The sequence below is a fragment of the Rattus norvegicus genome, chromosome 2 (genome assembly GCF_036323735.1).
Source record: "Rattus norvegicus strain BN/NHsdMcwi chromosome 2, GRCr8, whole genome shotgun sequence".
Lineage (NCBI taxonomy): Eukaryota > Metazoa > Chordata > Mammalia > Rodentia > Muridae > Rattus > Rattus norvegicus.
This window is the reverse complement of record NC_086020.1, coordinates 233,143,889-233,159,388: the sequence shown is the minus strand read 5'-3', so window position 1 is coordinate 233,159,388 and position 15,500 is coordinate 233,143,889. Positions and strand designations below refer to the sequence as shown.

The 15,500-nt window shown below is 39.3% G+C and overlaps 1 protein-coding gene across 5 annotated transcripts in view; it reads right to left on the bottom strand.

Moving 5' to 3' along the window:
• The window catches only part of Unc5c (unc-5 netrin receptor C), a 354,131-nt gene that overhangs the window by 49,094 nt on the left and 289,537 nt on the right, over positions 1 to 15,500 (bottom strand). For all 5 annotated transcript variants that reach the window (NM_001415084.1, NM_199407.2, XM_039102727.2 and 2 more), the window contains one exon: positions 15,123 to 15,287. In NM_001415084.1, coding sequence (NP_001402013.1) covers positions 15,123 to 15,287 — 165 coding nt within the window. The remainder of the gene's footprint in view (positions 1 to 15,122; positions 15,288 to 15,500) is intronic.

The window sequence follows — 15,500 nt, the reverse complement described above, 5'->3', positions numbered from 1 at the left end:
ACAGGGATAAAAGGAGGACAGAAAGGTTCGAAGGGAGAAAGCCATGGGAAGAAATAATAAGTCCAACTTATAACTGGTACCCAGTGTTCACTAAGATTTAATATTCTGCAGCGTATGAATTAATCAAATAATGTAGTACCGTTTGGATTAATCAAATGAAGATGAACATGAGTCTGTGAATTAAACATCCCTAGAAATACTCAGGGGTAGGAACTAGAGAGGAACCATAAGAATCACAATTAATTAGTTCAAAGTGAAGGTCTGGAAGACTTTAATGGTGAGGACGACTCTAAGACTGTGGGCAGCTCCTGGGCAGCGGGCGGACCTCTCTCTTCTCACCAGGTATTTACCTATTTGGGAGTTAATTCCGGAAGAACACACAATGCTACTTTAATGAAAGCGAGGCTTGCCAGAGCACAGATAGGTTTGCTCTGAATTAATATTTAATGCTTTATTTTAAAGCAATGATTGCAACCTCCTCCTCGGTTTTATAAATATTATATTCCTTATCCCAGTTGTCGGACTCCATGTATTAGTTTGGCTTTCATTTTTAAACATCTCTGTCTGGTAATAGCCTTTTTTCCATTTGCAGTCTGTGAACTCAATAAAAGGACAATTGGGACAAATGAGGCTTTAGAAACCCAAGGACTTAGGGCAAACCAGGTTTCCTGCTGCGGGAGGAATGCCAAGGGTGAAGCCCTTCTCTTGGAAGCAGGGATGCTACTCAAAGGAACCTTGAGAAACATTTTTTTGCATGTGATAGGTGTGGAATAGGAACTTAGAGATGGTCTGAGGTGGAAATGAAAAAGGTTGGTAAGCACTTATGGGGGCTTGACTGAATAAGCAGAAACTCCAAATCTCATGACAGGAAAGATTGAGTCCAGAGACAAATGACAGCCTCTGATATGTAGTTCCTGGTTTCCCCTGAAGCCTTTGTTCCAACTTCTCAGTAAGACTCCTGTTCTTGACAGGCAAAACAAAGACTAATAGAAATAAATATGTAGTTTTTCATTTCATTTTCTAATGTCCCATATTTATTTAGATCCAGACCACTCAATAACTAAATTTGTGTCATATGGCATGATTTTGAGACTGTAACTCCAGGCAAACAGTTAAGAATCCAGTCATTACCTCACTCAATCACTTGTTCAGTGGGTGCTATTGAATTCGACTACATTCTGAGTTCTAATGCAGTATGATAAGGCTTTCCTGCTGCCCCATAACTCTCATTCTGGAATACGCTTAGCAGGAAATACATACATGAATGACACAATAGACAGGATCATGTTTAATACTGAAAGTCTTCATTAGATGTCAAACACACAGGCTGATGCAGCTCAGTGGTGGGAGGCTCGCTTGTGCAAAGCCTTGGGGTTGATCCCCAGTGCTGAATATGTGCAGCATCAAGAATGGTGTTGCACACTTTCAATCTCTCCTTGGGAGGTAGAAGCAGGATGGTCAGAAGTTGAAGGTTATCGTCAGCTACATAGCAACTTCAAGAATAGCCTGGTGTACAAAAGACCTGTTCTAAATCATCATCGTCGTCGTCGTCGTCGTCGTCGTCACCAACCTCACCGTCATCATAATACATAATATAGCAAGGCTATGTGGACCATTATTAGAGAAATAAGCAGCAGTAGGTCATGGAGGCCTACTGGTCCACCAAGAACTTTTAATTTTACTACAAACAAAATGAAAATTATGTGTTTGAAACATGAAAAAAGCCACTTTGGATTCTCTATAGAGATTGAATTACAGAAGGATCAGATCCATAATACATAATGCTTCTGTTAATGCATAGCTGGGAGATAGTTTTTAATACATCAATATAGTTAGTGAAGTATTTTCATTTGAAGTTGTTTTCAGTAAGACAAAATATTGAAAAAACTAAATGTCTCATTCACTGTCAGTTCTTTTGCACAGTAAATTAGGATCAGTCTAGGCAAACTGGTAGTTTCCTACACGGGAAAACCTAAAATAGACCAATATTAAGTGTGCTCAGTGCCCCAATTTACTATGTCAGGGAAACACTGATAATGGATTTTTGGAGACAACTCTGTGAAACCTTTTCCATCCTTTTAAAAACATGTCTTTTTAAAAACATGTGGAAAACGCTGGTTAGGTAGCTGGATTCAAAGAAGAAATGATTGCTCTATCCCGTAAAGGAGGGACACGGGTGCATTTTCCAGAGTTTGTTTTTATGTTTCTCCATCTGATTCATCTCTACTCAGACAAGAGGGCACATTTTCTTCAGTTAACAAGGTAGCCCTCACAGTTATGAAGGATAACATGCCAGGTACAACACAGTACAAAACGGTGGTTTTATAGAGTCAATTCGGAAATTAGTTCCTATCTTGGGGATTTCATTTAACTTCTCTGAGACTTAAACTAAAGCCAAATGAAAGAACACCAGGGATGCTAGCCAGTCAACATAGTGAACTTGAGTTCATGGGCTTGAATTTGTCAGCCTGGTGGACTTCTGATAGAATCTAATCTCTACCATTTCTTAACCTGGTCCAATGACCTCTTCCCCAAGTGTCAGTGGACTATAGTACTTGCTTCCATAGCTGTAGAAAACAGAAATCAGATTTACAGAGTGCTTATAATCAATCAATAAATGACAAACAGTTACGGCCAATATCATTATGAAACACAATGTTAAGCTCTGTCGACATGCTGGGTTCTGAGATTGATTCCTGTACAGTGATTGTGGCCTAGTTAATGAGTGACCTCAGAAAACTTGCCTGAATTTCAGCTCCCTATTTACGGCAGAGCCAAGGAGCCCAGTTTCTCTGAGAAGCCACGGGCAATGCCCTCTTTTAAGTACTATATACTCTTTTACTGTCCCCGTTGAAAGAGGTTTGTGCTTGGCCTTTGTGGCTTCTGGCAACCATACAGTGATATGTTTCAGGAGCAAGCTTCCAGGAGCAGAGCGAAAACTGATACTGGCCTGATTTCTTAACCAAGATGCTCTTTTTCTCAGCAAGAGATTTGGAATGGGGCAGATTCTCATAATATCTGGGGGCTTGTTTTGGCACTTGGTAATTGAGGTCCAGGGTTACTTAATATCCTATAATGAGAGGAACATTCTTAGGAACAAAAAGCCCTCCATAACCTCAAACTCACATCACTCAGATTGGTACTTTCACCATCACAGGCAGGAGGCCCGGGGCAGGATGCAGTTGTCTTAGCATTTGAGCCTATATGGAACTAATTCAAGAGCAGGATAAAAAGGAGAACAACTCTTTATTCTTAAGGAAAATTTACTTTTAGAGAGGAAGTTTTCCTAACTTGGAGTACTATTTAATTATGCAGAAAAATAATTATTATTATATGCACTTATGTGTGTGTCTAAGTATTGGCACTTAGATACCTGAGCATATGTGTGGAGGTCAAGGAACAATATTCAGGAGACAGTTCTTTCTGCCACCATCGGATTGGGTGTCAGACTCAGGCCCTCAGGCTGCCCTTGCCCTTGCCTGCCCTTAGGTCCTCTTGTTGGCCCTCATCGTGGAAAATGTTTTTCAAGAAAGGTGCAAATAACTTGAAAGCAAGAGCAGGTGTCTTGAACAATTTGTGTAATGCTCCCTTGGCTCCAAAACCATCTCACAATTGTCCATCATTTCAAGAGATCACACTGTCTAAGCTCTTCCCATCAAGTTGGCTGGGGCTCAAGGTTAGACATAATTCCAAAAGCATTCATGTTTAAATTCAAATGAAATGGTTTCAGCCACTCTTTGTCAATTATGTTGATGTCTCAGTTTTGTCTTGCTTAACCCCAGGGTGTCTTCTTCTTATTTGTGCCAATATTTCTAAGTGATGTCCAACGGTTATGAAAACCAAGGCCTAAAAGATATATCTTACTATCTTAAGATGAAAAGAGATAGTTCTTTGGTTTTAAATTTCAGTAACAAAACATAATCTGAGAGTATGCTCAGTACTTAAGATCTTTATAGTTACTTCTCTGAATTCAGGCTATTTAGTGGGGAGATTTCATTTGGGCATTATCAGAAACAGGGCTAGAATTTCTACCTCCCCCCCAAAAGCAACTACTTTTATTTTCTAGTTTTTCCAAAAACGGATAGCTTTCAGTGATATATGAATATTAGATGATACTAAAAATCATCCTAGCCTTATGACTATAATAGTTTGATATTAACTACTTTTATGCTATAAGTAATATTTTCATACACGACTTATTGTGATGGCCAATTTTGATTGTCAATATTACAGGATTTAGAGTCACCATGGGAACAAATCTATGGACATATTTAGAAGGAAAATATGAATATAGATGCTGAAGGAATTAAAACTCTTTACATTTGGAACCAAGCTAGTCCAAATTGAGATGGTCTGATATTTTTGGGAAAGGCATTTAAGCTCAGGTTATCTACTCTTAAGTGTGGGTAGTAGAAAGCTCCTTACAACATGGAGGCCAGTGATTCAGATACATAGGACAGTCACCACACCCTAGGAAACCTCCTGTCTCCATCTCCCCAGCCCTGGGACTACAAGCATGCATCACTGTTTGGGTGTCATGGGTCAACAGTCACGTCCTCCAGCATGCATGGTATCCTTCCAGCCCCAGAAAAATCAAAACAACACAGCAGTAAGACCCAGTAAAGGAGCTCATATTATAAAAGGAATAAAAGTAGAGAGAGGGTTGGGTTTATGTAGTGGCTCCAACCTTTGCATATGGGACTCAGGAAGGTGAGTAGTTTCTTTTGTGGGGGTGGGGGGCATCAGTAGTTTCTATTCAGTGTTTCAATTTCTTACTTTGCCTAATAGAGCAATTATTAGTGGTAGTCAAAAGACCCATCTAGGGAGTTGATTTTTCTATCTTTTGAGTATTAATTATGTTAAGCTCCAGTCAATTTGGTCTTCATTTGTCCATGTCTGACATTGAGGACTACAGTCAGGAACAATTTCAGCTACAGCTTAACAGTGTTTTATGATATTAAAACAGAATAGGATTAACACTAAAACTGAAAGTCCTTTAACTATAAAAATAAGGTCTGGTAATTGCAGGTGCTCTAAAATTTGAGAACTCCTGACATAGACTTAGGGAATACTTAAGAGGAAAGTGTGCGTGCAGATGCTGTAGGAATTAAAATTCTACATTTAGAGCCAGGCTAGCCCAGATAGAGGTGCTATGGTATTAAGTATTCTCGCCTGCCTCCATGGTTTACTTACTGCCACCGGATATGGCATTTCTCATATTATTATAGCATGCACACATAGGCTTCAGGATGTTTGAGACCTTTAGAGAAGAGGACCAATCCTTCTCTGAGATGGTGGTGACACCATGACTTAACAGTCGCACCACATAATCCAACAGTTGGCAAGCCTGCTCCATGGTCTTTGCAAGTTTGCACTTCTTTTGCTTCATTTGGTTTATGTTTGAGACAAGATCTTAAGGGGTGGCTCATTGTGGTCTACAACACTCCAAGTAGCCTAAGCTGGCCTCAGCCTCAGGTTTCTTGCCTTACCTTCCCAAGTGCCTGGATTATAGGCATGAGTCACCATATTTGGCTCAAACTAATGTCCTCAAATCACCAAATTTCAGTTAGTTTAGTTGTATTTATCTATTGGACATACACTCAGGAGGAAACATTCCAAGACTTTTTTATTTCTCTTTAAGATCTGATCTTTAGAAGAATCTGCTCCAGGTGCCCCTTTCCTTGACCTGCCTGTCTGGTCTGTGTGCCCGTGGTGATTGCACTCTGACCTCACATGTTGGACACTCGCATCTCAATCACATTTCTTCTGATGCAAATTTTCTTGTTAAGCCTCAAGAGTGATTCAAAGATAAACATGCCCTGGTTCTTTTTTTTAAACCTCCTCCCAAGTCAGGGCTTATTTTATAAACCCATCAGAGCACTAATGATGTCAAAGGTCAGGTTTGTTAAAAACACACAAGGTCATTTTCTATAATTCACCTACTCTTCTGAGGGTTCATTATTGACGGTGGGGGGGGAGGGCTTACACAAATCCTTTTACACAAATGTAAAATTGAAGACATGACAAAAGAAAAGTGGACAGGAACATTTTCTTGTAGGTGTCAGGCAGCTGAGGTACCTGTGGCTACCTGTTGCTCTTTTTCAGGGGACACTCGCCATGCCACATTAAGTTGGTTCATGGCCTTGTTTGTAACAGTTGCCAGCACACATTCTAAAAACAGGCAGTAGATGATTATTAGCCCAGCAGGAAGAAGGGCTTATTCCAGGACTCATAGTGGATAATCGCCTGAAATTCGTCTTGGGTTTACCAGAAGCAAACAAGCTTATGTATGTGTCAGAGGCCCAAGTGCTCTTATGTTGGACAATCCAAAGCCACCAATGTTTTAAAAGAAGAAGAGAACGTTAGTACGTTCAGGGTGGTCGACACTTGTCATGACTCCATCCTAACAAAAACTTTAGACAGAAAGAGTAAAACAGTATGGAATCCTGAACTAACGTGATTTAGTCCTAAAGAGTATCAGCCAATCTGATGACTTTTTGTGCTAAAATAAAAGTCAGCTGAGCACCCTCCCCCTAAGCCCATTTTGCTCTGACTGTGTAGTGGCATTTTTCTCAGCCCTATGTAGCTCCATCATTCCTGATCTCTCAGGGCGACCCCCAGGGGTGAAAGCTCTTGCTTTTGTCTCCTCACACTGACCTCTTTGGGTTCCATAGGTGCGCATCGGGTTTCTGTGGCCTAAAGTTTCTGACCACATCCATGCTTTCAAAAGCCGGAAAATGTTTTACCAGAAAAGTCGAAAGGCAGACCACACTGATTATGCTTGGAGACTATCGAGGACTGTGTTGGGCAGGAAGTTCATGGGCAGAATATTTATTTGCCATCTGGGACACCGCGCATATCAAGAACTATAGAAACCCAGCTATGACATCAACTTCTAACTTCAGATAAAAAAGTGCTCACTGTCTAACACTCAAGCTACGCTTTCTTCCCATACTGCTGTGTTGACAAGAATTTCGCTGCAAAGCGACTAGCACCTTGGCAAGTGCCCACCGCAGGCAGTTATAAACACATCATTCCGCAGCCGGGGACGGAGGTTTGTGAGGTAAATGATTACCCTATGTTATAAGCGCCTGGTGTTGCAGGAGCCTGGTATGCAGCGTGTCCACACTGAAATTTACATGCAGAGAGTTCTGCCACTTCCTCTGGCGAGAACCGATGGAAGAGCCAAGCCGTGTCACATGCAAATGTTTTAATGAGTAAAAAGTGATAAATGTGCACAACACTCTAAACATTTTAATTTCCCAGAGTCAGGGGCTTCACTGATATAGGCTGTTCCAGGCAGTTCTGGTTTGGCAACGGCAAGTTATAATTTGTCTATAGCATAAACTCTCTTCAGCAAGAAGGAGTTCCAAGGTCACATGTAGACTCTTACACATACCAGCGTGGAAATTCACATTTAAATGGGATTCAAAGATAAAATTCACAGGAATGTACCAATTTAGTCCACATGTAAAACCACACTACAGTTAGTCTTTGGATGACTGTCATCCAAAGGAAGGGAAACATGGATGAAACTATTATATGACATTACGTGCTCTTGAGAAAACCAATGTATTCAACGTAAAACAAGCCCATTTGTTGGTTTTAGCATTTTAAAGAGATTTCTGATGGGCCTTGCTATTATTTTGTTCTCTGCACGTGTGTCCTTCTGTTTCTTTCTCTATTGTTCTGAGCCATCGAATCATCTCATGTAACCTTATTTCAAGTACAGGCAGTAGGTTCCTTTTTGCAGTGTTCAGATAATAAAGAAGCTGGAGTATTTGAACAGAGAATCAGTGCAGGAGTCCCTACAGCACGGCCTTCTTAATACACATTATTGCATGAAAACTTTGAAATTGGTTGGGAACTTTATTTCTCTATCGCATCACAACAGCCAGATAGATGTTTTTTCTTATTTTCAATATGAAAAATCCTATCTTTGCAGTTTTTTGTTGTTTGATATAATTTGTACTGGTCAATGTACTAAAATACTGAAGCGTTTGAAATGATTTCACTCTTTTCCAAAAGTAATAGTGTGCATTCAAAAAGGTCCTGTTTCTTTGGAGGTTATTTAGAGACTCCAATGCTTTGAATTACCTTTGCTAGTATATTTTAGTACAGTCACACTTATCTCTCAGCGTTTTGGTTTGAAGGGACCAATGTGTTGTCTCTAAGTCCCAACTGCTTGTTTTGTTTTAGGTCAATAAGTCTATGCTTCTCTCTCTCTCTCTCTCTCTCTCTCTCTCTCTCTCTCTCTCTCCCTCTCCCTCTCCCTCTTCCTCTCCATCCCCTCCTTCTCCCTCTTCTTCCCCATCCCCTCCCTTCCCCTCTCCTCTTCTCTCTCTCTCTCTCTCTCTCTCTCTCTCTCTCTCTCTCTCTCTCTCTGATCTTAAAATGAACAGATATGTGTGGATTGCCTAAATTTAGTGGAGCTTTGGCAACATCTTAAATATTTGGCTCCCTGTTGCACAGATGTCACTTCACAGCATCGCACAATGACTCTGATAAACCAGCATTCTAAGAATAAGTGTGTTTACAAGCACTGGGTAATATGAACATGACAGGAAACTGGGAAATACTAGAAAACCATAATTTAATCCTAAAGCCCCAGGTCTTCAAACTACATGATTTACTAGCTTTTAGTATCTCTTGCCAAACTTGTTTTTCTACAACTAGACCTTTCTCTGAGTATTTTATTAAACACTGTTATTAATGATCTAACTGAATCAACATGACAAAGATCTCAAGACAAACCACCAATATTGCTACCTCTCAGATTGAGGGGCTCCAGATTTAGATCATGTCAGGACACTATTCTTCCTTTAACATTTCTTCCTGAAAATGCCATTTATAACTAGACACGCAATGGGAGACCAAGTATAAAATGAATGTGCAGAACAGAAATCATATAGGAAAACATACTTATGATCTCATAAACCCAGGAATAGAATAATTTTCAGTAATCTTTCCTTAAGCTCACTTTTCTATAGCTATAGAAAAATACATATATAAATTCCAAACCTGCTTTTCTGGGTTCGGATTATGAAAATACTTTAGTGCACGCATCCTTATATACTTCTTAGACACTACAATTTCTTTTTTTCTTTAGGACTGTGGGTGCTCAGGTTTGGAAAGAGCACCCACCGCCTGTGGTATTACCTGAATAAGACCCACACTCAATCAGTCCAGTGCAAACATTCAGCATAGAGAAAGGGCCCCGGAGGTCCTACCCTCACTTGAAGAGCTCTTGGCAGTTCCTTGATGCTGGGGAAATGAGAGCTACTTTTTTGTGGTGTGTGGCCATTGGTGGGATGCCATAGTGGATAATTTCACACACGTGTATGAGTAACATTAATTGGCCTCAATTGTTTTACACACACACACACACACACACACACACACACACACACACACACTCACACAAACCTGGGAGTGAGGTGCTGAGGGGAGCTGTAGGGAGCTGTAGGGAGGAGTTAGAGGAAGGATAAGATCAGGATATTTGGTATAGACAAGAATTGCTCAAAGAATTTTAAAAGAGCTTTATAATAATAAAAATAGGAACAAATACAAGTCTATAGATATATGTGACATATACATATATATGTAGTGTTTCTATTAATTCCTTGACATGTATTCATCCAATTAAGATTGGTTTATTTATGGTGGGTGGGTGGCCCCATCACTCAACTTGGGGGCCATGCCTATCCACTCAAAAATATTAATTCAGAATTCCTCCTGTCAAAAGAAAATGCAGGGACAAAGAGTAGAGCAGAAACTGGAGGAAAGGCCACCCAGAGACTGCCCCATCTAGGGATCCACCCATCAGCTGACACCAAACCCAGACACTATTGTTAATAGAAATGCTTACTGACAGGAGTTCCATATAGCTGTCCCCTGAGAGACTCTGCCAGAACCTGACAAATACAGATATGGAAGTACACAGCTAAGTATTGGATTGAGCGCGGGGACCTCAATGGGGAAGTTAGGGCAAGGACTGTAGGAGCTGAAGGGGTTTGCAACCTCATAGGAAGGATGACAATATCAACCAACCAGACCTTCCCATGAACTAAAGAGTTTGGGACTAAACCATGAACCATAGAGTACAGAGGGACTACCCCTGGCTCCAGCTGGATATGTAGTAGAGGATTGCCTTATCTAGCATTACTGGGAAGGGCCCCTTGGTCTGTGGAGACTAGATGACCCAGGAGAGGGGAATGCTAGGCCACTGAGGCAAGAATGAGTGGGTGTGGGGTAGCACCCTCATAGAGGCAGGGGGAGGGAGGAAAGGATAGGGAGCTTATGGAGGGGAAAACATTTGACATATAAATAAATAAAATAACAAATAAAAATAATTTAAAAAAGATTGGCATATTATAATTTACATTTTCCTGAAATAATTATGACAATCTGAATTTCTACTAGTAAAACATAAGTCTTTATGACAAATGCCTCAACATTTAGCATAATCACCTATTCAAAATACTAGATAATCTTATAACTGATCCTCAAAACACTCTCTCACTCTCTTGCAATCTCTCTCTCTCTCTTTCTCTCTCTCTCTCTCTCTCTCTCTCTCTCTGTGTGTGTGTGTGTGTGTGTGTGTGTGTGTGTGAGAGAGAGAGAGAGAGAGAGAGAGAGAGAGAAAGAGAGGTGTTCATGTGTGTGATACACATATGTGTCCATTTACAGAGGTTAGAAGTCAACACTGATTATGTTCCTCTGTTGTTAACTTGAGGATCTGAGATGTAGTCTCTTCACGAAGATATGTTAGGAAACCATCAGAAGCTTGGAAACCAATAAAAAATTACTTCAAAGGCAAATTAAACATTTTAAATGTATACTATCCAAGCAAATTAACTGTATAAATTAGAAGTATGAATAAAATAGTAAGTAATATGTACTTAGGAATAATAAAAAATGAAACTAAATACTGGTCAAAACAGATTTAATCAGTTATTTAAAATAGACATAAGTTCTGTGTTTTAATTTTTAGTCTTTCTCAGTATGATTTAAGCATTGGATTTATCAAAAACATAAAATTAGATTTCTATAGGTTTTAAAGTTTTATTGATGAGGTGCGTTTAGTTCACTTATATTGTTCTTGAAATGTGTATATTTCTTTCTGCCATCTTCCTTATTGTTGTATGTACAAGGCCTTATTTTTCTTTTGTACTCTTTATGTTTTTAAACTTGAGTTTATGTATTCAATTCATACATTTATAAAGCCTTACCATTATATCTGGATCACTTGTGTCAATAAAATTAGATGTTAAAAGTGTTAGTATTTTTTCTAGGATAATAGATGGAATTTTGAAATGCTATCTTAGTTCTAGCTTCTTCTATTTTATATCAATATCATTTACTTTCCCTTTAATTTCCGCTAGCCCTCAATTATTCTTCGAGGACACCAATGCTTAGTTTAGATTTTGTTACTCACATAGTGAGTTTTATGAGAAGCAAACGAATACTTTGTTGCTTATTTATCTGCCAAGCTCTTTCAATGTTGCTTTCTTGATAACTAAATGTCAGATTTGCTCGGGTCACAGTGGCCCCACTCTTGCTCACAGAACCTACTTTTATTTCATCTGTTTCCTTCACTTAGATCTCTCTCTTGATTTTCCCTTCACCATTATCTACAGCTCAATCTAATTTGATTATTATTCTTCTATGGAGTTTCAAATTTTAATCATTGCATTTCATTCTTTCAACATTCCATTTGATTTCTCTAAATTTACCCATCTGTATAAAAAAGATTCTATGTGTTCATTGTGACATAGAGTTACTTGATACTTTTATTTACTGTTTATTTTAATTCAGGTTGTCCTGAGTCCCTGTGATTAGAATGTTTACTTGTTTGTTCTGTTGGAGGTTGTCCCTTACACTTAATCTAAGGGATGTTAAACTTCATTATTTCATTTGATTTCTGGAATAGCCTCCTTTTGTCATAGACGAATACAGTGATATTGCAGAGGGGACCTGTGTAGCAACTTGCTGTCTGCTATGCTCGTCAGAAGCAGCTCCAAGGATAGCTTTCTGGTTTTTGTTTACTGAAGAATATCTTAAGCTCCACACTACAACTGCGTATAACTCTGTGGTTTCACTATAGACTTCACTTAAATGAAGACTTTATTTTTTCTTTTCTTTACCATGATTTTCTTGAGGTGTCCTTGGAATGGTGGGCAGAAAAGTTCTAGTTATTTTTCATTCTTGGCAACAATGAATGAATTACAGATTTATTCTGAGTCCTTGTTCCAAGTCTCAGCCCAATTCTTTCACAAAGATTCTGACCCCAAGCCAAATCCTGACTCCCATGTACTCTAAGACCCAATCATGTCCATTTTGGCTCTTGGCCATTTTGGCATCTCTAACAGCCTCTTCTCCGTTTCCCTTATAATTGCCTTCCTGGCACATGTAGATTGTCCTCCCTTCTTTCTGTCTTTCTGTCTCTCTCTCTGTCTCTATCTCTCTCTATGTATCTCTGTCATATCTCTCTCTCTCTTTCTTTCTCTCTCTCTGTATATTTATATGTAGTAATCATGTTTAAAACTAATATGTCTACATGCCTTGAATCAAAGGTGCTCATATTTAGGCTGTAAAGAAATGAATGTGTCAGAATTTGGTGGTTTTGAAAATAACGACTAAATATTAGAAACAGCCTTTTCTATTAATTTCATCTTTCATCAATCTTGTGTGCCAATCTAGCTTATTGAGAAATAATATGCCGTGGATTCTATGAAACTCTTGGTCCTACTCACATCCCTGAGGAACTCAGAGCTTCATTTGCACAACAGTATGACAAAATTTATAACAGGATTATTAGAATTATTTGTATATAATTTTGAGTAGATTCAATTGTTTTATTTCATACCCGATTTGACACTGAGTAGACCAGCTTTGTTTTCACGTAATATTTTTACTAAATAACTTAAGATATTTAAGATATGAATGACCCCTAAGCAAATGTGTATTTGATGATAAATTCCTCAGTGGTAATTATACCTCTGTGGCTTCCTGCTCTACCTCATTCCTTTTCTGAACATGGACATTGTCCTTTCTCCAAGCTTTCAGAGTTTCATTGCTAAATAGGCTCTTGTTTTTCCAACCAAAGGTAATATTATTTCTTTGCAAAACTTTGGTAGCAATACTTCACGAGAAATTCTAAGCTTAGAGCTTAACACTGTAAAATACTGTAATTATACTGCAAAGCAATATCTCTTTCGCTGTTTTAGTCCCCGGGAAATCAATAGTGGTATAGACTACAATTCTCGGCTACGCCAGGGTAGATCTAGGAGGACAGATGAGAGAGTTTATTGACTTGGTAGGAACTGCTAGCATAGGAAATCATAGCAGCAGAAAAGGACGGCTTTTTACCTGAAAGACCTCAATCCAAATGCCAAAATGCTTTTGTCCAACAAGAGACTTGATTTAAAAACAGCAAGACAACACATAAACAAACAAACAAAGCAAAAATGCCACCTGTGTGCCAAATCGTGTTTCCCAGTTATAAGCACACTGCAAACCATTATTGCTGGCAAACATCTAATCATAAGGGGAAATCCTAGTTTGACTATGAGAGGTGGTCTGGATATTGAGGCACTGCTGATGGCTTAGTTTGAATGACATGGGTTTAACTAATGTCACAGTTTAGAAAGTACTTTGTACAAGAAAGGTCCAAAGTCCCAGCTAAATGTAGCACTACACTCATTGCCATCTATGTTGCCTAGAATTTTAAATACGCGGAGTAGAGGTAAAAGGTATTAATATTCTGCAACATCGTTTTATTGTATCGAGACAGGATGAAAGTACTAAAGAAAAACAAACTCGCAAACCCTGCAAATATTTGTACTTCTCAGTTACATCGATCAGATTGTTTCACAGTAAAGGAGAATATGAAATAAGAGTGATATATTCATGTTGTTATTTTGGTCCTCAACGAAAACTCTTGTCCGGATGTGAAGCCTGTACCTCTAGACAGATAATTAATAAATCAGCTGTCTTCCCTTCAGTTTTGCCTTTGTGGAAATGGTAGCTGTCCCTAATCATCAGAAGTTTAGTAGCATCACGATATTTGTGGAGCCCAATTGAGAGGCTCCTGGATTTTCATTCAACCTGAGCAACACGATTACGTATTTGCACTTTAAGTAAGATTTCTTTCTAAAGGTCCTTGTGTGCACAGACTCTGAAGAGTAAACAAAATTGCATGTGTACGGTGAAGACAAAATACGTGTTCTTCCTTAAATAACAAACACAAATACCCTTCTGTGGATACAGCTCATTACAGTTGTGCGAGCATGAGCAATGTCAACATTTGGCCACCATTAGTTGAGAATCACAAAAGCACGTTGTTTAATCCATCTGCCTGAACAATTGTATGTACTTTACTTCATGGCCAGGAGCAGAGAGGATGAGTTCTAGCAACAAATGTTTGGAAATTTGCAAGTATTCAAAGCAAGCTACCCTTTCACAGAAAGAGTTATATGCATAAGACATAAAAAAATAGAGAATATAGCTTCTTGCATCTACCACAGCACCTGAGTCACCTTCTACACTCATTGAAATTATTGTATCAAAAGTATTCTCCTTGAGTAAGATAAATTATACCCGGGAGGTAATTTTTAACACAGACCCAGCAGTTTCAAGAGGTTGCGAAGATGTTCCTACTAAAGATTTACTGTAGGTTCGTAAAAGTACCCACAGAAACATTTACTGTCCTTGTATATTTTATATTTCAAAGATATTGGTTCAGTGCCAGGCATAAATTACAAATAAATAGCTTACTTGTTGGAAGACATGCTTTGACTCTATGTGGAGTTTAAGGTACCTGTACGTGCAAGGTAATTCAACTCTGGTCTAAAAAGAGTGACAGCCGCTGCATGGAAATGGCCAAATTATTTCTTGCTTGAGTGAAAGCAACACTGTGTGTCCCGTTTGTTAATTATACAGATATTATCCGTTCCGGTTCCCAAGAGAATAGCTTTTACCAGTCATGAAAGAACGCTAAACAGAACTGTATCATTGCAATTTTATTGTTCAACATTGTCAATCACTAACATTCCTTCCAGATATCCAAATGGTCTCGGTGCCCATCCCTTCAACGCCTGCATTACTTCACTTTGACTTACCCTGCATGCACAGCCCATCGGTGCAGTTCTTGGATTGGAGGACCAGGCCATCACAGTCCTTACCCCCGTTCTTGGGGGCTGGTGCTGTACACTCCCTCCTCCGCCAGTGGGTGCACTCAGTCCCACAAGTTGACCATTTGCTCCACGAAGTCCACCTGCCATCCACTGCCGTGAAAAAGAGGCAGCATGTGGTCAGAAGGAGCAGTACTTAATGGGTAAAGGAAGCATAGTACAATTCCCAAATAACAACAAGAATAGAAGAAGGTACCCCAGTGAGAATCCTGCAGTCTGCTTTAGCCTCTCGTGAAGGATGCATGCTTTGCCTTTGGGAGGTCTGTGCATTTTGTTCCCTCCAATGGGTCAGGGAGGCATACTGGG